Raw genomic sequence first — 23,974 nt, 5'->3', positions numbered from 1 at the left:
CTAGTTGTATTACTTGTATTCGGGACGAGAGCATTGGCGGAGCAAACCCAGTATTCTAGAAACAGCCTTTTGTGTAGAACCTGGTTACGCCACACCAGGTAACTTTCATACGAGAGCGCAACAAAACAAGAAGGGCCAAAAAAAAACAAGATGCCTAGATTTAAAGCCGGCCTACATGTAGATCCGGCCGGGTATTAAACCATCACTTGTAACACATACGAGAACAGGTTACCATAGTACCGGTAAGCTTACAGACAAATTACGTACCTGGCCTATGGCGATATCCTCAATACATATATACAACAAGATATACTAAAAAGGCCAGGGCCGGGGAAAGTGTGGTAAAGGGCATAAGCCCCATACACGCCATTCTGAAAAGCAACAAACAAAAAGTGCTTTATATATGAAGTGAGGGGCCATTGCAGCCTCTACCAGGCACCGCGGATCGCTGGAAAATTGTAGAAATTGGTCGAAATAAAAGGATAGTATACCAGAGAAGATCCCGGGCCATAGAAGATCCAATTTACTATCCCTTTATTTCTGCCAATTTCTACTATTTTTCCAGCGATCCGCGGTGCCTGGTAGAGGCAAAGGCCATTGTAGCCTAGAAGAGTGGGGCTACGCAGAAATAACTACAGTAACATTTTAAATGATAAATACATGTAAGAATGATAGCTCTGTGGAATCATGTGTGTAACTGTTAGGTTCAAATTATAGGTCATATGTCCTGAGTTGAAAGCCACCAAAGTATACAGTAGCATAGGCATAGGCACTGAACACAACTTTCCTCACTTCATTCAGAGGAGAAAATGGGTAACTTCGGTTAGGGACGTCCCTCGGATCGGATAGAAAAACACAGTGAAATGATATGACGAAGTTCAAATATATATTCATCGACGGAGAAGGTTAGGCATTAAAAAGTGTTTTATTGGTCATTCGCACAATAGTGTCAAGACACTGAATCAAGAACAAATATACAATACGTATAGTTAATGTCCTGTTCTTTTATAATGGAATTGTTAGTAAGAATTGTAGATGATTACGGCTTCAGGGCCACGAAAGTCGCTTCTTGTCACAACAAGATGGCCGCTTTGTGAAACAGAGGTGACGGTGACAGCGTGTCATATCATAAACGTCCCTGACTGTCAAATAGCAAAGACTGCTACAAATATTTATACTTTCCACAAACTGTCAGAGATTGGAACATTTTGCCCCAAGAGATAACTGATACTGCGGAACCTACGAAGTTCAACGCCGCAGTACTACAACACCTGAGGACGCATCGCACAGCTCCCCTGAACGCTTTACCCCAATCTAGGGGTGTTGTGCAGTACCCGAACAAGAACGAGAGCTGTTAGTAAGAATTGTAGATGAGTACGGCTTCAGGGCCATGAAAGTCGCTTCTTGTTACAACAAGATGGCCGCTTTGTGAAACAGCGACCCCTACCGGATTCTTCACGTCAGTGACGGCGTGTCGTATGAAACGACCTTCACCGTCAAATAGTTCGATCCGGCTGTTTTCCTCGTCTGCTACGATGATATTTCCCGAGGAATCCGTGCAGATGCCGCGGGGCCCCCTCAACTCACCTTCACCGCTTCCTTCGCCTCCAAAGGAACGCAAGAACTGTCCTTCCCCGGAAAACATAAAAATCTTATGCTTTCCCGTGTCAGACACCAAAATATCTCCAACTTGAGTAACTGTTATGTGCTGAGGGTTTTGCATACCAAAGTCTTCGCCCTTGATCAAGTGAACCACCTTATCATTCAGATCGAACATCTTGACGTCACTTCCGTCTATGACAATGACGTACTTCCTGTTGGTATCTACAGCGACATCTTTGGGGTTTTCGAACCTGACAACTTTTCCCAAGTACTCCCCAGCGGTATTGTAACGGGCAATGGCGAATTCAGGATCAAAATCTGTAGGTAATTCATTATGCACTACTACCCAAAGATTATCGTCCCAACCTAATGCTACTGCAAAAGGCTTCATCGCAATATGCCATCCCCAGGCCTCTTCTTCAACCAGAGTTTTCATTTGCCCAAGATATTGTCCATTATGATCAACCTTCTTTATTCTATAGTTACTCTCGTCTGCGATATATAGCACGTCATTCCGAAACATGGACACGCCGCTCGGGTTGTCAAATTTCCCTTGCTCAAACCAAACATCTATAGTTGAGACATTGTACACCGCGAGAGCGATAGATAACCCGATAATCAACTGCAGAAAAGATCGCCTCCAAGCCGTACTGTTAGTGTCAATTCCCGCGGCCTTTTTTCGTTGTGTTGAATCTGAGGCTGTGATTGTGGAGTCTACCCTCAGTTCACCCATTTCTTGAATCTGTACATTCATGCCTTTCGAAAAGAAAGAGATACGCTGTTACAGACTATTACCACTAAGACAAAGTTCACCCTATATGGTACACAGTACGATACATTCCATGAATTATTGTCATCCAACTACCATATCTGCTTACGTAGGCCAATTTCTGTACGTATACACTATTCCATAAGCGAGACCATATCATCAATACATGACCATATTGCAACTCATATACTGTATAGATAGTACTTTGTAGTCAGAAATGTAATAAGATAGTTTAGTTTTGTGATATTGTTGTATTACTGCCACACATTGTACCATGTACGATTGTCGAGAAATAATAAATGATGATGAAAGTTCTCTGTACCTTTTGGTTGGAATGAGGTCACCTGAGTTTGCAGAGGAGTCGGTTTTGTTTGGTTTTCCTCATAATCCCCAAAAGTCGTGGTTAACTCAATTCCCTGGCGGAGAAAGTCTCCTCCTCCTTGTTCCATCGCGTTTTCTGTCTTATCACAAGCGCTGGACAACTCGGCAACCTGTTTCAGAAGTTTGTCCTTTTTCTCTTCAAGTCCCGCTACATTCTGTTGGTGATTTTTGTTCACCTCTTCAAGCAGGTTTTCCTTTCTCTCGGTTAACTGTCGGATCAACTCATCGAAGGCTTCTGTGACTTCCCCCTCGACTTTTGCCTTGTTTTCGTTGATCGTGTCTTCTAGAGTTCGAAGCTGTCTCAAAGAGTCGCAGTCTTCTTGTAGACAAGAGCGCCCCTTGGCGATTATGTCGGAAAATGCAGCCTTCTTTGTTTCCGCCGCCTTTCTGGCTGTTGTTACCGTGTGATTTGGGTGTTTGTCGTCCCAACACTCACTGCAAATAACAGCTTCGCAGTCCGTACAAAATAGTTTCAGTTCTTCGGGCGGATGAGCTCTACAATGACTCTCAAATACAGCCGTACCTTGCTCTAGAACCGTGTCACACAGACTGGAAATAAAATGGTTATCCGGAAGTCCAGCAACCCCATCGGGACACAGCACAACCTGTCGGCGGCATGTTGGGCACTGGAACCCGGGGCGAACCTCTGCGTGGTCACGTAGACAATCCTCACAAAACGTGTGGAGACATGGAAGCGTCTTAGGGTGATGGAAAGGCTCCAGGCATATGCTGCAGGACAGGAACTCGTCCCGAACTTGCTTCCGAAAACTTGCCTCTGTGTCCGCCATTTTGGTTCAGTGTTTGGTTCATGGTTCGATGACCCCGCGACCGCACCCTAGGGGACGATCACAAATTCTACAGAAGGGGTTCGTTTTGAAAAAAAAATGTACCCAAACATGTAGACCGTTCTTTTGAATCAAAAATTTTAAATTAAGCTTTGAAAAAAAAAAAAAAAATCAGGCTCTGAAACATTTTTCTCGGTGAAGCCTCAATGCACTTATTTATGATTTATTGCAGGTCTAATGTAAAAAAAAAAAAAAAACTTTTTGGAATAATTCTACATGCAAATTTTAAATGACAATCAATTCTCCGAAGGAAATTTGGTATGATTTCTCCAAATGTACTGTATTGAAACCTGCACTGAACAGGAGATGTTTTAAAAATAGCAATATGGTGAATGCCAATTAAGTTTAAGACCCCCCCCCCAATTCATTATTGATCAATTTCACGACACATACATTGGCGTAAAATTGGCCAAAAAAAGCAAAATTCTACAACCAAACATCGTGCGTTATAGCTGCAAAGGATTGGTGACACTCAGTTGGTCACAGTAGAATTGTGACCGGAATGTATAGACAAATAGAGCGGCAAATGTATAGTGTTTTACAGTCAAAGCGTGGCGAAGCATGATCTCCAAGCAGATCTCTTTCGGTGGCAAGGCAATATCCATTAGCCAGAGAAGGTGGCCGGCCACCGACGGGGGGGGGGCCGACAAAAAAGGGGGCAATATTTAAAACGCTAACGATCATATTTCCCCCACAACCTCTGCTTGGAGAGTTGGTGGGAGTACCGACAAAAAAGGGGGGATATATAAAAAGCTAACGATCATATTTCCCCTACAACCTCTGCTTGGAGAGTTGGAGGGGGTACCGACAAAAAAGGGGGTAATATATAAAAAGCTAACGCTCATATTTCCCCCACAACCTCTGCTTGGAGAATAGGCGAAGCAGGTACTGAATTATTTACACCACCGTCTCGCTTCAGCTCTCTATTCAATTAAGGACCTTTTTTTTTTTGGTCAGCCCATAAGAAAGATTCTATACATTTTTGAATACGTTTAGTTTTATTAAAAAATAGGTACGACCATTTTTCAGATCTGGCCATTCTTTATAAATTATATCCAGCACAAATAAATTTGGTTTCTTTCAGAGTACAAAAATAATTATATGATAGCGACGTATCAGTAACATCCTCTCACTGCATATAGTGTTTAATTTTTTTTTTTTTAATCATTATCATGCCACCTAACATCTGCTTGGAAGACACGCTGCGAGGTCACGTACGCGCGAAAGGCATGACGGGACGGGACGTAATTAAGGGTCAACGTCCGGAAGTGGAACGGTGTATTTTAGTACAGCAGTGCACAGCGTAACGCACAACATGTAACACCGCGGGCCTTTTTACAACCACATTCTACACCTATACGTTGTACAAGAACGATAGACAAGGTAGGTAACGCTTACAGGTTGTTACGATCTACTGTTTCTGTGTAAAATCGGTAAAATTAGAGACCAAAACGACACGGAAGTGAATGGCTCCGTTAGCGTAACACGACGTATCTGTCTATGGATTTTAAGATAAAATCAATGGAACGCATAATTGACTAGACAACGCTATGTACAACTGGCATAAACGGATCCCAAATTCATGTTGAATTGTACACATATATATCATGTAGGATATCTGAAGAAGGAATGCAGATTTCTCAGGTGTCTACGTGTATACTGCTGGGTCATAACGGTAGCTAGTTAATCATTTATGACATTTCTATACACGATTTTTCCTAATTATCGGGATCGTAAGAACAGGAACGGAAGCAAGTCAAGGTAGGGAGGCATTAGGCAACCAACAGTAGATGATAGGTAGTACGTATATTATTGTTGTAATGTATAGATTCCTAGCACTTAAGTTAGTATTAGAATATAGCGTTCCAGTATGCAATACTCATGTTTTTATCCTCTTGTGCATTTAGCCCATCTGGGCAAGAACATGCAATAAAGATTTATATCATCATAACCAAATATTAGACGTTGAACATGTGTATGACAAACATATGTCACACACAGTTGTCACGTGTAGACAAAATTGCTCGTCCTAAATGCCTACACGGTTTCAGTGATAACAAAGAATGGATTGACCTTTGACATAAGTCCTTAGGCAAACGATGTCCCCTGTGACAAAATTAGATTAACCCTAGCCCCCACCAGGCCTTTCGACGGGTATGCGGATCGTAGAATTCGGCAAAAAAAAAGAGAATAAAATTGGCCAAGGGAGTCCGGGCGCGGGGAGGTAGTTTCTTTCCCTCCGAAGGCGGCCAGTCAAACCTACAAGGCGGTCAAACTCCCCTGGCAAATATTCTCCTACATACATGTATAGCCAGCGTAGTTAGCGTGGAAAGACTACATTCAATAGTCTATTGTTTTTCTGCCATAGTTGTCGTATGTTGCAAAATAGGCAAGCTATGCCGAATACTGCATTTTGCTTAATTTTACGGAACATATATCAATGCAACCCCACCCCTCCCTAAACCCAGTTCACTGTTGACATACTAAAGCTTTTCCAGTGGCTTAGCACCAACAAAGACACCTTTTACTCGCACGTCAACGCCTGTCACACACTAGCACACCCGTTTGTTTTGCTTTAGGCGGTCGGCAGGACTTTTTGGAATGAGAATACACAAGCTAGGTAACCATAATACAGCTGTGAGAAAAGTTGCTTATTTCAGTAATTAAGTTCGGACATGGTCTGCTCTGTTTCAAACACATCAACATACATGTACTACTAGTACATGGTGACTGGCCAGGTCAGAGGTCACTGAAGAAGAGGAAGAGGAAACTGAGCAAAAGCAATATGTTTTCCTTCGGTAAACATAACCAACAAAGCGATAGAGATAATATATATTCTCAATCATACACAAATGATACGAATGAGAACGTTAACATTAATGATATCGACTGTAGCAATCTGTATATTCTAATAGCTATTAAGTACAAGTGTTGTATTATCCGTTATATGCTGAGTGATAGTTTGTTTTCAAACCCACAGATTGAAACGGCCACCCAACATCTTAGTCATCTACGCAATGAAGAACGCTACTCTGATCATCTTTATCCTGCTGGCGGGAAACATCTTGACGTTATTTTACGTCTTCTCCGGAAAATTCAGCATCTTGGGAAGGTACGTCACAAGAGGATTGGCCAATCAGCGAGCATCACCGACTGCTCACGATCGTGTCCACGATCTATCCCGACTGTTGCCGAGGCCCGTCGACTTTGAACGACACACAGCCGACATTAACGACAGCAAAACGAACGATTCACGACTACAGCCGAAGGTTACGGAATCGCCCGAAGAGCAGGAAGGCAGTGTTCTAATCCTAACTCCCGTTGCTGGAAAAATCAAGGCAGTACCAAAATATCTTGCGTTGGTCAAATCCCTTACGTATCCCCGCTCAAAGACATCTATAGCAATCCTTATGAGTAACATTCACGACGAAGAATCCTTGAACAACATACACGCCATGATGGCGGAATTGAACGATGAATTCAAAAGTGCCAGGCTGTTTAGAAAAGACTATGAAAAGATTGTGATTGGTCCCGAGCGGCACTCGGAATGGATGCAGAAGGAGAGGAGAAGAATCCTGGCGCAGAGTCGGAACCAGCTACTCCTCAGGGCCCTGGGGTCGGAACAGTGGGTGAGTAGTCACCGGTTTCACATTTTTTTAATATTCCAACATATAATCACAAGACGTGGTGACGACACACGTTTTTTTCAACTTATATTAATGCCGCTACCAGCATAGGGGACAATACAATACTCATTTTCACTTGAGGGAAGTGAGGAAAGTCGTGAAAAGTGCCTTTCCCAAGGGCACAAGATCAGTGGCATGTCAGGACTCGAACTCGGGACCTCTTGGTTCCGAGTCGAGCACTCTGCCGCTTATAATACACCACACGACCCATTCCCATGACTGCCATGGCTTATAATAAACAGGGAAGATAATTTTTCGGCCAGGGGAGTTTGGCTACCAAAGCAGCCCTTTGGACGAGGTACTATCTTCTACTTTTCATCAGTTAAAGAAAATTTTCTAAATCTAAATTCCATGAGAATCTGCTTTCTTGAGAAATTAAGAATATTCCCCGTGCACTTGTCAGGTCCTGTGGTTAGACTTTGACCTGATCGCCCTCCCACCAAACATCACGGAGACTCTGATAGAGGCAGACAAGCCCATAGTCGCCCCACACTGTGTGTACGGACCGCAGAACGACACATACGATCTCAACTCTTACAAGGTAAGTTAGTAGAATATTTTTGTCTGGTTTAGTGAAATTTTTCAAATTACAGCATCGCAGTAGCCCTTGACAGGGCCACTGAATTGCACTGATCTTTTACATAGGTTTACTGTAGCTAATAGTGCACACAATTCACATAAAATCACCACATATAAGATATAAAATAATAAAATAAAATGATATGATAATACATAAAATAATAAATAAAATATTCCTAAAATCAGTGACGTTTTTATCGAGGTAAAAACACGTGCCTCCAAATTTTCCAAGTCCAAGTGCCTTTCCCAGGGGCATAATATCGGTGGCATGTCAGGACTCGAACCCGGGACCGCTTGGTTCCGAGTCGAGCACTTTGCCGCTACGTCATCCCACAAAGGGTTATGTTATGTGTTTCTTTTCGACAGGAAACTAAGGATTTTCACCAGTGGAAGAGACTGACCATGAAGTCGGACGACGAGCTTCTCCTAGCAGGTTACGCTGACTCTCCACCCGGGAGACTGTACATGAGGGACTTGAGGAAAAAGGTGTGTGTGTGTGTGTGTGTTTGTCTTTGTGTATGTATGTGTTTGTTTGTGTTTGTGTGTGTGTGTTTGTGTGTGTGTGTGTGCTGTGTGTGTGTGTGTGTGTGTGTGTTGTGTGTGTGTGTTTGTGTGTGTGTGTGTGTTTGTGTGTGTAGTGTGTGTGTGTGTGTGTGTGTGCGTGTGAGTGTGTGTTTGTGTCTATGTCTGTGTGTGCGTGTGTGTGTGTGTGTGTGTGCATGTGTGATGTGTGTGTTACGTCATTTCCCGTGTACATACGTCATTTCCTGTGACCTGTAGGGCATCAAACTGACGGAGCTGGATGCTGTGGGCGGCACCTGTCTTCTGGTCAAAGGTCGTCTCCATAGAGACGGGCTCATATTCCCGCCTTACGTCATGGACAATAAACTGGAAACCGAGGGTTTGGTCGCAATGGCCAAGAAAATGGGCTATCAGGTAAGGAGCACCCGTTCTGGATTGTCTGGGTAGTTTTTTGGTGCTTTTGAAAGTCTATCTGCCGTCCAAAGTCAAGACAATATATAGCATGTTCAAAACAGAGGATGCCAATTAATGCTTACCCTGCGGTACCGAGTAAAGCCGCTAGGAGGCCCCACACATGATGGAAATCTTTGGGATCGTAACATCAACATACACCAAACGTCATCACATTCAAATGACGGTAACTACCTTAATCCCTCGTCCATACACTCCTAAAATTTGGAAATACCCGTAACCTTTGTCCACACAACTATACACGAAACAAACGTAAAACAAAACAAAACAAAAAATTAATGCTTTCACGCCACAGTATTAATACATAACATGTTTTTATTGTTGTTTGTTTTTTCACATCGCCAACAGGCTTATGGCTTACCCCAGGTCATTGTCAGACACTGATGTAGCAGGTGGATCCAGCCGCCCAAAACCGGGAGAAATTAGCAGTAGTAGACTATTCTTCCATCAATGGCTGCTTTTGTAAGGTAAAGGTAAAAAGTCACGTACCTGCAAATTTTCGGTGTCGACTGTACACCTTGATCACTGATTGAAAAATATTCTACTAATTGTTAATTCTACGTGACTGATAAACCTCTTCAACGGGAGAAACTAGTATCATCTCCGGAACAAACACGTAAACAAACGCCTATAGCATCAAAATGAAGTTATGATATATTTTTTGAGCAATGTTCAACATTTAGTTTGATATTATACCTAGTGCCTTTTCTAGTGCCTTTGTAGTGTATTTTTACCCAGTAGATTTAAAAGTTACCATTTTATTTCCAGTTTTCTTGTAGTCTTACCAGTGTTTCTATTCCTTTCTTAAATTTCCTTTCGTACTCAAAATTAGTCCTCGGGCAAGAGTTTGTGATAAAGAATTTATAGAAGCAGTACATTAATTTCAGCAAAGATTGATGATTTGAACCAAAGAGAAATATTGTTGCATTCGGATATTTTATGTATATTTTGAATGATTCCTAAAATGACTTATATTTTAAGATTTGTAAACTTTGAAAAGAAACTTGTAAACTTTAATACGCTGCTCTTGATTTAGATAGATTTCCGATACTTTGTGTTACATGTGTTTGTTTATAAAGTCTTTAGAAAACAAATTTTGAAAGCTGTAAATTTTCTAATTTTTGTGCAATCGTGATTGGTCCATCCTGAACCTTATGTCGTGCCTTTATCGTTGTCCAATAGACAAAAAATGTTTATGAAAATTATGATTTTCTTTTATCAAAGGCCAAAAAAGTAATTGCCAATATCGTATTATGGCTATTGATAATATTACCAAACAAAAGAAGTAACGTATTTATGAAATCGTAAATTATTAGGAAATGTAAATGATATAATTATAGTAAATAGAGATGAATTACAAATTATGAAATACATGTATCATTTTAACTGATTGTATATGTGTGGATAATGTTTTAGTTTTTCCAACGATTTACTGACGTATTGTTTATTGTTTGAATATGTGCAAATAAAACTTCATTTTTTCGAATAATCATCCGAATGGAATTTCTGTACAGATACGCAAATAGTTTTAGGTTTTTAAATTTCTTTAACATTCCAACATGACTACACATGGTGACGACACACTCAAGTTATATCAACTTATTTTATGCCGCCATCAACGCAAAGGACAAATACTGGACAGGACAATACTTAATTTGACCAGAGTTAGGTGAAGTGAGGAAAGTCGTGTAAAGTGCCTTTCCAAAGGGCACAAGATCGGTGGCATGGCAGGGCTCGAACCCAGGACCTCTTGGTTCCGAGTCGAGTACTCTGTCGTTACGCCACACGACTCCACAATTTTCAAAATTATATCTAAATTATCTTATCATTAACAGTTTTTTAAAATTATGTTTACTGAAAGAAAACGTGTTGTTTTTGCTCTGTTTCTTCCTCTTCTTCTTCTCCAGTTACCTCTGGCCAATGACATGATTTGTTGACGTCTGTCACCATGGTAACGTGTTGGGTTACATAATGTTGCAATTTTATAGGAGGGATGTAGACTCCTCTCTGACCATATATATGAATTCAATGTGAGTATTTGAGTAAGAAGAGCAAACCATATGCGAAGGTAAACATTATGCATTTTTTTTCAAATGTTACCTTTCTAGTTATTATTTGACTCTTCGTAGACCTTATACATCTCCACTCTGCCGTTACACCATACGACTCCACAATTTTCAAAATTATTCTTAAATTATCTTATCATTAACAAGTTTTTTTTTCAAATTATTATTTGACTCTGAGCTGGAGATGTATAAGGTTTTCCTCGTTTCCCACCCTGGCCTGGCTACTGTGCCTTGCAGATACACATATGTAGTCTCCACTTGACTTCTTTGCAGGCTAAATAAACAGTAGAAATTGGCCTGTAAAGGAACGTAACTGGTGAAGGAATTTAGCTGTTCAACCTTATACATCTCCAGCTTCGTAGCCCCTATACATCTCCAGCTCCCGGGATTCCTTCCTCCGGTTCCGATTTTGGTACTTGATCCAGTTCCGGATGACCCGGTCGATAAGGACCGTGGTGGTCAGTTCGTTTCCGCTGTCTAACATCTGTGGGAATACGGAATCATTTACCATATTTAGTAATGGCACATAATATTATGCAGTCACAACACTCTTGCTAAGACCATTCTGCAAAGGCACGATGCCCTGGCCGGGGGAGGAAATGAGGAAGGCTATTTGTAATAAAGAAGTGGCTGGATAAAGTCAAGTGTTGAATTTTGCATTGTCTCGTTCTCCTATCATTTTATTGCTTTCGTCATTGGGTGGGGAATTGGTCATGCCTTTTCAATATCTAAATGTAGATGTCAAGTTGTTGAGATATGGGAATTAATCTGGAATTAAAGTTCAAGATTTACCGATTTTGTACATTACCTTGAACTTGCCCATGGCCTTGGGGACGGCGAATGGGTCTCCCCCGTCCTGACAGGGCGGCACAGGACTGCCCGGCTTCCCGTGACACACCAGGTCTATAGACAGCTGATCCATCAGCTCTTCTGTCACCTTTAATAACCACATGTTAGAGAATAGTTAAACCTTTGTTATTACCGCATACATATATTCTGTATTACTGTTCCCTGTTGTTTATGTCATGTATTTTGTCGCTGTATGTTTGGTGGTGAGGTTAAAATTAGCTACAGCTAGAGTACCTCACCACCATGTATTATACATGTCGAATTGAAAAAAAAAAATATGCTGTGCGTAGGATGACGTTATCCACACATGTAATCAGCTTTGTTAAACCTTTAGTCGTCTATACAAAAGTCCCTGTACTTTTTGTTGTGTCAATAAAGAATCTGGGTAACATTAAGCAATAACGGACAACACTTAAGTTCCTGCTCTGAAACAAAAGGAGCTACTTGACTAATTTGCATCTGCTTTTTAATCAATCCTACAATATTCTATATTATCCTCACATGCAAACACGCGAAGAATACATGTATAAGCAAAAGTGTGGTTTGCAATAATTTCTTCACTTTATCGACGTAAAGTTCCAAACACTTACCTTGTACGGTGCGTCGATCACCACTTCTGACACGTATTTGCAGGCCAGCAATGTCAAGACTCGCTCATGAATATTCATGATGGGATGGTTGCAGCCCTTATACCTGCAGGTTGCCATATGTAGCCACACGGCCAAGATTAAAATAAACTAGTCTCCACCAGACCCCTTTGCAGGCTAAATAAATAGTAGAAATCGGCTAAGAGGGGCATCATTGTCACAGATCTGTGCGGCAAGCTGGGCCCTCTATGGCCGGCCAACTCCTCTGGCCAATGATTCCCCCCTTAGCCGATTTCTACTATTTATTCAGCCTGCAAAGGAGTCTGGTGGAGACTAAAAATTAACGACGTTTCGAAATATCTAGACTGTATAAGAATACGGGTTGGCTAATACAGAAGTTGGTAAACATTGAATAAAGTTATTTTTAAAAGTTGTTTGAAAATAGCATTCACAATTCACAATCTATTTAATCTTAAATAGCTTTAAACAATGTTTGAAGTTAGATGTTCAAGGGGTTAGGTGTAACAAGTCGTTCGGTGTAATGGTAATGTAGCCGCCTGCCTGCGAAGCTGGTGTGTTAAGCTAAAAGGCGGTTATACCGGCTATAGAGAATCTGGTACATGCAGAATCTTAAATGTATTAGTCGAAACAAAGTCAGTTATATAGTGATTTGACGAAAAAAAATTAGTAGAACAAGAGAATCAGACGACAAATACCAATTGACAACGGCGTCGCCATGGAGACCGATGATGATGTAGTCCCCCTCCTGACGGGCCCTCTCCAGAAAATCAAGATGGCCGCAGTGGAACAGGTCAAAGGAACCTCAAAAATTAAAAATCAAAATTTCAACTTTTTTGGACCCTTTTTCTTGTACCTAATTAAGAGCTAGAATGTTGTTGCAGATAAGGTTCAATAGAATAGCCTTCGTAGCAGGCTTATAGAACTGGGGGTTTGGTGGTCTTCGGCTGTTTTCTGATTAGCCTCCGTTGCAGGCTTATAGAACTGGGGGTTTGGTGGTCTTCGGCTTTCTGATTAGCCTCCGTTGCAGGCTTATAGAACTGGGGGTTTGGTGGTCTTCGGCTGTTTTCTGATCAGCCCAAAACGGAGGTAACTCAACCAGGCCGGCTATGTTGTTTATATGCAATTAGAAAATAGCACATAAAAGCTCCCAAAGACCCTGAAGACCCCCCCAATACCCCCAGTTTTTGGCATGCTATGGAGGCTACAATAGAAGAAGTTACAATAACAACAACAACAACAACAACAACGACTTATAAAGTATTAAAGTTGCTAGCTAGTTCGTTCTGCTGACTAGAGTGATGTAAAGTCAAAGTGTTTTAAAACTGGGTACCCGGTATGTATACGGCCTTGTCATTCGGTTTACGTTCAATTCCATTGGAGAATTCCAGGATTTTCTGGGTGCTGGCGATAAACTGTGACACGCCGGTCCACGGACATCTCTCATCTCCACTCAGTTCTGAAACCTAGAAAAAAAAAAGCAAAAATGAAACATTACGTTTAGAGTTAAAACTTTTGATCCAACACAAAGAAATTCACCTAAAGCTTAGTCACTCTGATCTTCCTCAGTAGACTGACCCAGTGAGGCTCGTAACGTGGTTTCTTTGGAGTGTGGTGTCAACACAGGGTCAAAGGTATTTGGTAGACGATGTCGGCCCCCGTCGCGGTTTTGGATCAAAAGTTTTAACTCTAAACATGTAACTACCAACACAAATGATTTTTAATCTTTAGATGGTGGTCTTCATGATCGTAAATTACAGCTGCCAGCCTACAGATACAACTGACCACAATACTACTATCGGGGGTCAATGACCTCCTTCATGGAGTAATGAAAATAAAAAAAAAAAAGAAAACATAATTCTGACCTCTTGGTTGTCAATGGCACTGTTATCTCGGTGATGGTCACGTGTCATCAGCAGCATGCGTCCTACCAGGTCCGTCGTTGATATACCCTGGGTACGAGAGCAGGTGCGGTAGCGGCCGCCATTTTTAAGCTGAAGAAAAGAAAGCAGTAGAGAATGTTGATTTACCAGTGAAATATTCGATCCGCATCAATTTGTTTTAAAAATGGAAAGCTCTAACTCCCGGATATAAGTCCCTGTAGCCACAAAAAAAAGGAATTTATAATATACGACACGTATCGTATAGTATCATGTCTATGTAATTCAGATCTATGCCTGAAATTGCTGAATGTGCTAGGGCAAACTTCTGGATAGTCTCCGAGTATCCCAGAACGTATGTAGATTTGCCCCAGGCACAGTTGTGGCAGAGTTGTGGCAGAGTTGCGGCAGAGTTGTGGCACAGTTGTGGCAGAGTTGTGGCACAGTTGTGGCACAGCTATGGCACAGTTGTGCCACAGTTGTGGACACCCGTAGAGTATCCAGACCCTAAGCATGATTCTGGACAAATTACGGTTCTGGATACCTGCACAACATGCAGTTTTCTGTACTTACGGCACTGTAACAGTCCTCCCCATCTACAGTAGTGCTGATGTCGTCACCGTGGACGCAGAAGTCACACCCGTACTTGTCAAGGTGTTCTGGAGTCGGGAAGTACGACGCGTCTTCTACCACTTCGTCAACCCACTGGATAGCACGGATCATCTGTGCAATAACATAAGGAATCGCTATGAGTGAGAAGGGAATCGACTTGGCTAAGATGCCAGGGAATTATAAGCTACAGGAGGGGTCGAGTATCTGTATCTATATCTGTATCTGTATAGCCGGTAGAACCGCCCTTCGGCGTAACACACCAGCTTCGCAGGCACGCGGCGCGGCGGCAGCTAGCTATAAAGTAGAGTAGATTGTGTAATCTGACTGTCACAGGGGCCAGGGGGTTTGTTAGGCTCGTTCTTTGAGTCGTTTGGGAAAATAAGTTCCTAGTGGGTGCGTGGAATACGTAACTGAAAGAGTTTTATCTCCAAGCAGATGTAGGCCTATCGTTTTGAGGCGTTTGAGAGCTTCTACCTCTATCTAGTGGTATACTTTTTTCTTTCTACGTGGCAGAAGGCAAAGAGTAAAAAAAAGGTCCTAAAACGGTATACTCAAGACCAAAAGACCCGTAAAGACCGAGATTCAGCCGAATTATTAAGCTGGTTTGACACCATAAATGAGTGAATGAACAATTAAACATTTTTTATTCCAACATTTCATGACTAGACAAGGTGATGGCACACTCAAGTTATATCAACTTATTTTATGCCGTCATCAACGCAGACGACGAATACAGGACAATACTCATTTTCACTTGAGTTAAGTGAAATGTATTTCAATTTTCACCTTATATCTTTCCTGCTCCGTCCAGACAGGCGGTCCTTTGTATTTGGAAATTGCGTCGTCCGAGTGAACTCCCACCACTAGCACGTCCCCCATCTTCTTAGCCTGTCGAAGGGCGTTCGCGTGGCCGAAATGCACCATGTCGAAGCAGCCGTCCATCCACACGCGCACCTGACGCGGGGTGCCTGATTCCGAGGCAGCTGACGCCATGCTTTATTTTCCTACAATGATATGAATCTTTGATTTGATATCATATAGTATGACATAATAGAATTCATTTTTAATCGCACATTCTTCTCCAAGTGGACTAAATGCACATGTGACCATATGTGGTCTACGACATGTAAAATACGGAGTACAATACACTAACAAAACCACAATCTAACACTATATACTGAAATTCTATCGTCACTTTGTACTAATTGTTCATCTACTAATGATTTTGTAAAAAAAATAAAGACAATTAAGACTAAATATTCATTGAAACACATAGAAACGTACGTGCATACTTAATCTACTATGTATGTTAATTCTTGCAATGTATAATATAAGAAATAGCCTAAAACACTTGACCATATAAAAATGTATTTCACAGCTTTACCAATATGTCATTTGAAATGAAAACTTTTTCAAATCTGCGATGGAACTGTTCAATATTTATGAAAAAGACTTATTCTTTATTATGAGTGTAAATGTTAGCTACCATTGTCTTTTAGAGAGTACCATGTATTGTAATGACATCCACAACTCAGCAAAATGGCTGCCAGTAGTTTTAACCTGAATAAACCATTCATTCATTTATTCATGCCAAATTTGCCTTCATAAACTAGATTGCTAATGATGAGGTCACATTTCCAAACCGGGGCCTGGCTGGGCAGTCCTATAGAACGAAAATTATGATATAAAAGACAACAAAGCATATAAAGGTTGAAAGAATTAATAATGGGAACTATCTGCGTATATTTATTTATAAATTCTTGATTTTCCGTGAAAAGAAACAGCCCGGCCGGGCCCCGGTTCGGAAGTGTGACCTCAGCATAAGACAAAATGAAGTGCATGCAAAGCGAACGACAGACAGAATAAGACATAAGGACTGTACCTTGCCGTACTCCTGGCTGTATTCCACGTCAAATGCCAACTCGACAGCTCTCTTATCACGCTCACATCCTGGTGTTAAGGTAGCGGAACACAGTTTTCGCCCTATGGGGATTTCTATTGTTAAGGACTGCAAGGTGACCCACTTCAACGCGGAAAAAATTATAGTAGGGTGCACTTCAGAAGTACGAAAAACGAATATGTTTGAGACGAAGGTATGACCTACAAAATATCTAAAAACAAAAAAAAACCTGTCGGCGTATTGTCTTGTGACGCCCTCTTTGAAATCGCCCTTTACCGGGGTCAAGCTAGACTGCAGCCGAATCACTCGGAAGGCCAGTTGCGTAATCTGGCGTATTTATACACGAACGGGATAAACTACACAATCCAAATCATACGGTCTGAGAGCCGACATAGTTCGGTACCTCACACTGCATTTGACATCTGGCTGCCTCTAGCACAAAACCTGCTACCCAGTCTTCAAGAAGTTTGTACGCACTCTTTTCTAAACCGCGTCATAGACCCGGGGGTCGCCCATTAATACTGTGTTCTGCTACCTTAATATCGGTCAGAAAAAAATCAATAAGGCCCCACCATATCCACTCAAAATGGCCTGCATTTGTTCCCCCATGTTTGAAGTACCTGTAAGTGGTTAAATGCTATTAGCGTGCAATTCCCACAAGTGGCCACTTGTATCAAGACAAGGGCTCTTGAAGTAAACTGACACCAAAGCCAGCAAGATGTCAGAGTAAAATCCTATTTGCTAACTATAGCCCCTGTCACACATTCGAAACATACACAATTAAAAGGAACTATAAGGATTGATGAAGACAGCAAGAGACTTCAATATTTTTTTATTCATCAAGACATCAAAACATAACGACAGTGTGGCGCTGCACTCAAGTTTATAACTTACATTAACAACACCACACAACAAAAAAGTACAATTAACATTTAAATACATAATATTATGTATGTATGTAAGACTTCAATATTATGTAAACTATCCGTCAAAACACTTTTGAGGAAAAGATTAGTAATCGCTAAAATGTGTGTTATTATATCGACTTAATTTAGTTTCGTCATTTTGTCTACTCATATTAAAGATAGCCTGGGTGCCACCCTACTTAATTCACCAGGACTCTTGGATCGGTACCCTGGGTAGTCAGAAAAAACGTTCTGCCTCATTTTTCAATGCAGTTCGTAGCTAAAACGAGAGGAGGCGCTCTGTTATTGACCAAACAACAGATTGTTAAAATGATGTTAAACGTGAGCTGAATATTTATAAGCTAATATTCAAAACTCATATACTGTCTGAATGCTATGATTAAGTCAGCCAACATTTGAAATTGCCTAATTCTACTTGGACAGCATTCTAATAAAAATAGCATCCTAGACAACTGTATTAGGTGTAACTTTCTTTCACATGAAGCCTAATTCGTGCTGGTTAAGAATACCACTATTTCAAATTAAATACATTAAAATAAATTTGATGCAATATCAGCTTAAGGATCGCCAATTTGATCCAAAGTTGTGATGGAGTACGGTTCCATGTCATGGTGTCATGGTGTTCTTGTGTCTTTTTTATGCTTTCTGGAGGGACTTTATTATATTTTCGAGTGTACCAGTGCTTTTACTCTCAAACAGTGTCGTGCTCGGTTATTTTTACATGTTGTTTCGGTGCAATATCAGCTTAAGGAGCGCCAATTTGATCCAACGTTGTGGTTGAATACGGTTCCATGTCATCTTCGTCTTGCATCTCCAGGTTTCCACGCGATGGACCCAAGTCGTCGTTCATGTCTTCGTTGCTGCTGATGTCGTCCAAATCCACACTGCTGTACGGTTTGATTGTTTGGATGTTGTTGAGGACATCAAGAGGTACCGTGAGGTGAGGTGTCAGCTCCTAGTTCTCCCTTGTTCCTCCTGTCGTTTCTGTGTACTGATTGGCGCTGTTGGCAGACGATCCGTAGAGACGATTAGAGATCAGTTGAGATGTATCGATCAGTTTGTGGACGGGATTCTGTCTTGCCGAATCCTCCTCAGTTTCTTCTGTCATTAGTGTGTCCTGATTGGCCAATCAGGACACAGATGATGCAGATGATGTGTACATCTGATTAGAGATGAGTTGAGCTGTGTTGATGATGACTCCGTGCCGTTTGTTGACGGGATTCTGTCTTGCCGAATCCTCCTCAGTTTCTTCCGTCTCTTCCTTGTCCCTGTCGTCACCAGTGGCAGATCCAGAGGGTTGGTACATCCGATTGCTGATGAGTTGAGAACTGATGATGGCACCTTGCTGTCCGTGGACCGGATTTTGTCTTCCCTTTGACACGTGTCGCTTGTACATTATAACCGCAACTGCCGTCCCACCTAGCAGAACTATCACGCCGACGGTAAGTCCGATAGGCTTGTAGATATAGTCCGTACGAGATTGCTGTCCGTCATCAAGATTCTTCTCCAATGCGATGCCGCGGGTACTGTCCATGGTACCAGATGTTGTTTTCCTCGCCTGTTCCGTGCAGGCAGAAGTTGTTTTTCGAATGTTTTCTGTCGGAAAGTTGGTGGGATCTGCTATTCGAGACGTCATTGCGTTGGGGAATGCGGAAGTCGATGTCATCAGGGATTTGGCTGTCGGTTCTGTGGATGAGCAGAATGAGTTAGTGTGGAGCGATTTGAAGTCGTAGCCGGCCAGTTCAGGCGGTGACTTGCACTTTAGGAGACCGGCCTGAGAGAGGACGCCGTGGTACAACTTCGTGGTGTTACAGACGAGCCATCGGATCCTACCGTCACAGACTAAGGGGTTTGATTTGAGATCGATGCTGAGCAGCGTGTCGACGATTTTCTTCCAATTCTCCTCTAGTATCGTAGTGATCTGGTTGTTATTGAGATGGACATTCACCCCGTCGCCTCTGGTGCTGTGACGAATCAGGGAAAGAGCTTCAAAAGGAACCTCCTTTAGTTGATTCGCGCTTAAACTCATCGTAGTCAAACTGTTGAGATGGACGAAGGCTCTTGGAGACACGGTTTCGATGAGGTTATAATATAGAAAGATTCCCTTTAACTTGGAGAGGTTGGCGAAGGTGGCGTCACCGATATGCTGGAGGCGGCTACACTTGATGGTGATCCATTGTATCGCCGGTACGGAGGAGAACGCACCCGCTTCTGTACGAGAAAAGCAAGCACAAGAAACTTTTAATCTTTAATCATTGTTAGGGTGGATTTTTTTGCCGTAGACTTTTTGTTGAGTTATCTTGTTGACCAACAGAATGACAGACAAAATGACAGAATGACAAACGCAACTACAAATATAACCTCCGTGACATTTTATGGACGTAAAAACAGAATCACCCTTGTCTGTCGACGCTACTTGTCCAGTGCTGTAACCAGAAACACATTTTTTCTGGACGTAAAAATATAGAAGATCGCCTAAATCTAACTCTTATGTATCCCCATAGATTGATGTATCTTTTGTCTGTAAAACTTTAAGTATCATGTAACAAGATGGCAACACCCTTACCGATTGCTTGGATGGTGCTGCCGCTTATAACGAAATTAATGAGGCTGCGTAACGGCGGAATGTCGTGTTTAGTGAGGGTGGTGAGGTTGAACAGGTTGTTCAGTTGGATTCCAATGACGGACTGGTTAAACCCGGTAGGAACGCCATTTAGACACGTCAGGCCATGATTTTCTGCACTGCAAACACGGTTAGCTGCAAACTGGTGAAAAACAACAAAGCTTATTATTATAAGAATGTTGATCTGAAATTCAATCAGGTACAGTTTCTGTTCACAACTTGGACAAAACGATTTTAAGTGCTGTGGTCTTACCGCTGAGCCTCGGCGGGTATAGCACTTCATAGAGATTTCGACATGCTGCCTCGGGCACTGGCAGTTATTCCTACTGTACCACTCGAAGCACTCTTCGGGGCAGGGCGAGGAACATTTCAGAACCACCAGAATCAAGACAACGACGCACAGCCTGCTCATTCTCTCCATGGCCGTACGACGTGCGCTCAGGCCGATCAAATCCACGAAAATACGTCTAGAAATCCGTATGCGGAACTAATATATAGTCCGACTGGTGTGTCCGGTAGTAGTTTTTTTCTGAAGGTTACCACCACAGACAAATATCCTGATGAAATGTCAAATGAATCTTGTGGGCGTGGAAGATGCGCAGCAGGGTGGTAGACATGCATTAACATTAGGCTTTATGGTGGTATGTCCGGTATTACCTTTTTTTATTTCTAGAGATTGTCAACACAAATATCCTGGTAAGATGAATATTAGGCATTTCGTAGGGATGGAAGATATGCCATGCATAAACATTAGGGAGCGGGCGGAAACTACGAAGGATGGCACCCAGGCTTAATAGCTGACTGGTATGTCCGGTATTAGTTTTTTTTTTTTCTGAAGATTACCACCACAGACAAATATCCTGATGAAATGAATAGGCATTTTGTGGGAGTGGAAGATGAGCAGAGTGGTAGCCATGCATAAACATTAGGGAGCGGGCGGAAACTACGGAATATGGCACCCAGGCTTAATAGCTGACTGGTGTGTCCGGTATTATAGTTTTTCTGAAGATTACCACCACAGACAAATATCCTGATGAAAGGAATAGGCATTTTGTGGGGGTGGAAGACGGGCAGGGTAAATGTATGATATTATTCAGCATCGCGTTTTGGGTTGTTGGTGTCAACAATGGTTTGTGTGAATTGAAGGCCTCGCATGCCATAAGAGGCCTTTGAATAAGACTGGGGCCGTATAAGCAGATCCGTGGACAATGGCTAAAATGGCTGTAGAAAAGATCTGTCTTCTCACAAAGACCGAATACTATTCTTTTCGCCACTCATGATCTAGCGTGATCTAAATACATAATTTCATAAAAAAGCTGTCTGACAGAATATTCACGTCTGGCAAAACTTCCGTTGCTAATGGCAACAGCGACGACGTCAAAATGACACCATAAAATTGGATTGAAGACATTGTTGTTAGGTAGGCAGACAAGGGGCCTATTGCTGACTAGACCTCGCCCTTGATGCTTTCTTTTAGATGTCTTCTAGCGGAGTTTAACTGTACTGTAGCCGACGAAAGACAGCGGTAATGATAATATACATGTTTTTGGTGTATCGTGAATGGTGCATTCACTACGGCGCAAAAGCGCCAACTTGCAGTCTTTAATATTATCGCAGTAATAAAACAAGCTACACTAAGATCTAAGCTGCCACATCGGGTAAAAATCAGTAAAAAAGTAACTATATATGGTGCCAAGAAAATCCAACGTAGTCATTGGACATGTTCTCGTTTGACCTTGCTATAATGCCATGTTCCTCTGAAAGAAAGTGAGACTCATAATTCTATCTAAATGATGTAAAGACCGGGTGGGGTGGGGTGTCTTTTGGGGGTCGGCGCTAACTTTTATCTTGGATAGCGTCTGAATGGCTTGCGACTAGAACACAATTTATATAAGTGACCTAATAATTTTGTGTTGCCATGGCATAGGGTTGCTGACATGCATTTTTTTGGCAAAATTTAGGAATTTCGGTTTAAACAATACATTTTCAGGTTGTCATACTGGAACGTTACATTCTAATTCTAATGCTAAGTGCTAGGAGTCTATATATTACAACAATACTCTATACTACCTATCATCTACTATTAGTTGCCATTTCTTCTCTCTTTTTGAAACATCTGGAAACATAATTTAATAATATCCAGGGTCTCCTTTCCATCTAAAATAATCGATAAACTTTTACTGCTCTCCGGTGTTGGAACAGTGATCATTAGACTGTAGGGTTTTAAGTGCCTTTCTGTGGTGGCAAAAGACCTCTTATTTTCTCTCGAGTGACCACTTTGAGCACCCACACGAGGAGTGAAGTGAAAGAAAATTGCTGATCCGAGCTTCAAGATGAATCTAACTTTATAAATCTAGTTGGATTTACTAGTGACTTGAAACCCCAGGTATAGATAGACGTACATGCAAAGAATAAAGAAATACAATACCCCAAAAATGTGGCCAAATTTCTCACACACACACACACACACACACACACACACACACACACACACACACAAACAAAAATTCTGATAATACAAATATTGTACAGAGGAGACAATATATGCTGACCAACTGAACGATGTTGACGAAAAATGCATAACCGAAGATTGCGTTGGGTTTAGACTGCCCCAGAGCTATTAAAACATCAATTCGTATTTCCGGAGACAAAGAAATCCCCGGAAAGTACAGATCGTAAAAAACACTCATCTTCAGCATCTTTTGGCCTTTTATTCCTCTAGATACCATTCGTACTTCAAACTGACCATCTCTCTGCCATTTCCATGTTTCAAAAATCCTTACACATGACAGTGAATAGACAGTCGGGCTGCCATACAGAATTAAAGTATCTATTGATGTTGAACGTTATTTTATATATATGTGTGTGTGTGTGTGTGTGTGTGTGTTTGTGTGTATGAGAGAAAGAGATACAGGAAAAATAGATATTATCTGCGCGCTAGTTATTTTAACAAATTTTCAACGCGTTAATTCACTAACGCGTAAAAAACAACAAAACTAAACTCAACTATGAAGGCTGGTTTCTTAAACCGATCTATCGGCTTCGTTTCGACTGAAACTTCCACCCAGGAGCTAGAAACCGACCCAAATGAAGCACTTGGAAAAACGTTACTCTCTGGTAAGGGCAAAGTAGTTGCCGCACTAGGATTAACATGCCTGGAATGACGTTGTCTCTGTGAAGATATGTATCCAGTGGCTAGATGTACACTGACATTTCCGGTGGCATGCTCGCTTGCTGATAGAGGTTGGGGTCTCCATGCAAACTGTCAATTTCACTTCTGGACTGAGGCCAGCATCTCGCAAGGAAAGTAGAGGAACCGTGAAAATGCTCTTTGAATATCTATCTAAATCATCATCTTGAAAGAAATATTTTCTTCAGTACCAAAATAAGTAAAAAGAATCTATTAACTACATTGAAAACGCCACAAGGTAGTCTATAAACAAAGACACATGCAGATAAACAAAACGCAACGCAAACTGACGAGCCCAGGTGTATAGTACGCAGTCATAATTTTAAAAACACTGTCTCCGAGTTTCAACAACTTCGTGTCTTCTGTGTCAGATAAAATGGTAGAAGGAAAGAAAAGAAAAAAATGAACAAAAAAGGACAGAGAGAGATAGGATTTAAGAGGACAACAGTGAGTGCAAAATGCATTAGT

The 23,974-nt window shown here is 41.6% G+C and overlaps 3 protein-coding genes and 1 pseudogene across 3 annotated transcripts; 1 reads left to right on the top strand and 3 right to left on the bottom strand.

The window, feature by feature from the left end:
• Positions 1–1,354: 1,354 nt before the first annotated feature.
• Positions 1,355–3,592, bottom strand: LOC109468831 (tripartite motif-containing protein 3-like). The gene is made up of 2 exons (XM_019767169.1): positions 2,694–3,592; positions 1,355–2,358 (listed from the first exon to the last, which is right to left on the bottom strand). The coding sequence occupies exons 1-2, from the start codon at positions 3,538–3,540 to the stop codon at positions 1,355–1,357; spliced, it is 1,851 nt and encodes a 616-aa protein (XP_019622728.1). The 5' UTR covers positions 3,541–3,592.
• A 3,016-nt stretch (positions 3,593–6,608) lies between these two features.
• On the top strand, positions 6,609–9,300 carry LOC109468857 (mannan polymerase complex subunit mnn9-like). Its single transcript, XM_019767218.1, has 5 exons — positions 6,609–7,226; positions 7,687–7,824; positions 8,229–8,348; positions 8,643–8,798; positions 9,204–9,300. Exons 1-5 carry the CDS (start codon positions 6,615–6,617, stop codon positions 9,237–9,239), a joined length of 1,062 nt encoding a protein of 353 aa, XP_019622777.1. The 5' UTR covers positions 6,609–6,614; the 3' UTR covers positions 9,240–9,300.
• Positions 9,301–11,261: 1,961 nt separating this feature from the next.
• Positions 11,262–15,863, bottom strand: LOC109468469 (ethanolamine-phosphate cytidylyltransferase-like). Its single transcript, XM_019766713.1, has 8 exons — positions 15,654–15,863; positions 14,829–14,978; positions 14,241–14,369; positions 13,709–13,841; positions 13,074–13,179; positions 12,361–12,463; positions 11,730–11,858; positions 11,262–11,405 (listed from the first exon to the last, which is right to left on the bottom strand). The coding sequence occupies exons 1-8, from the start codon at positions 15,858–15,860 to the stop codon at positions 11,262–11,264; spliced, it is 1,101 nt and encodes a 366-aa protein (XP_019622272.1). The 5' UTR covers positions 15,861–15,863.
• A 2,785-nt stretch (positions 15,864–18,648) lies between these two features.
• LOC109468468 lies at positions 18,649–20,737 on the bottom strand (annotated as a pseudogene).
• Between the last annotated feature and the right edge of the window lie 3,237 nt (positions 20,738–23,974).

Source organism: Branchiostoma belcheri, unplaced genomic scaffold, assembly GCF_001625305.1.
Source record: "Branchiostoma belcheri isolate BF01 breed outbred unplaced genomic scaffold, Haploidv18h27 scaffold2, whole genome shotgun sequence".
Taxonomy (NCBI): domain Eukaryota; kingdom Metazoa; phylum Chordata; class Leptocardii; order Amphioxiformes; family Branchiostomatidae; genus Branchiostoma; species Branchiostoma belcheri.
Note: the sequence above shows the minus strand (reverse complement) of the source record. Positions and strands in the feature narration are given on the sequence as shown.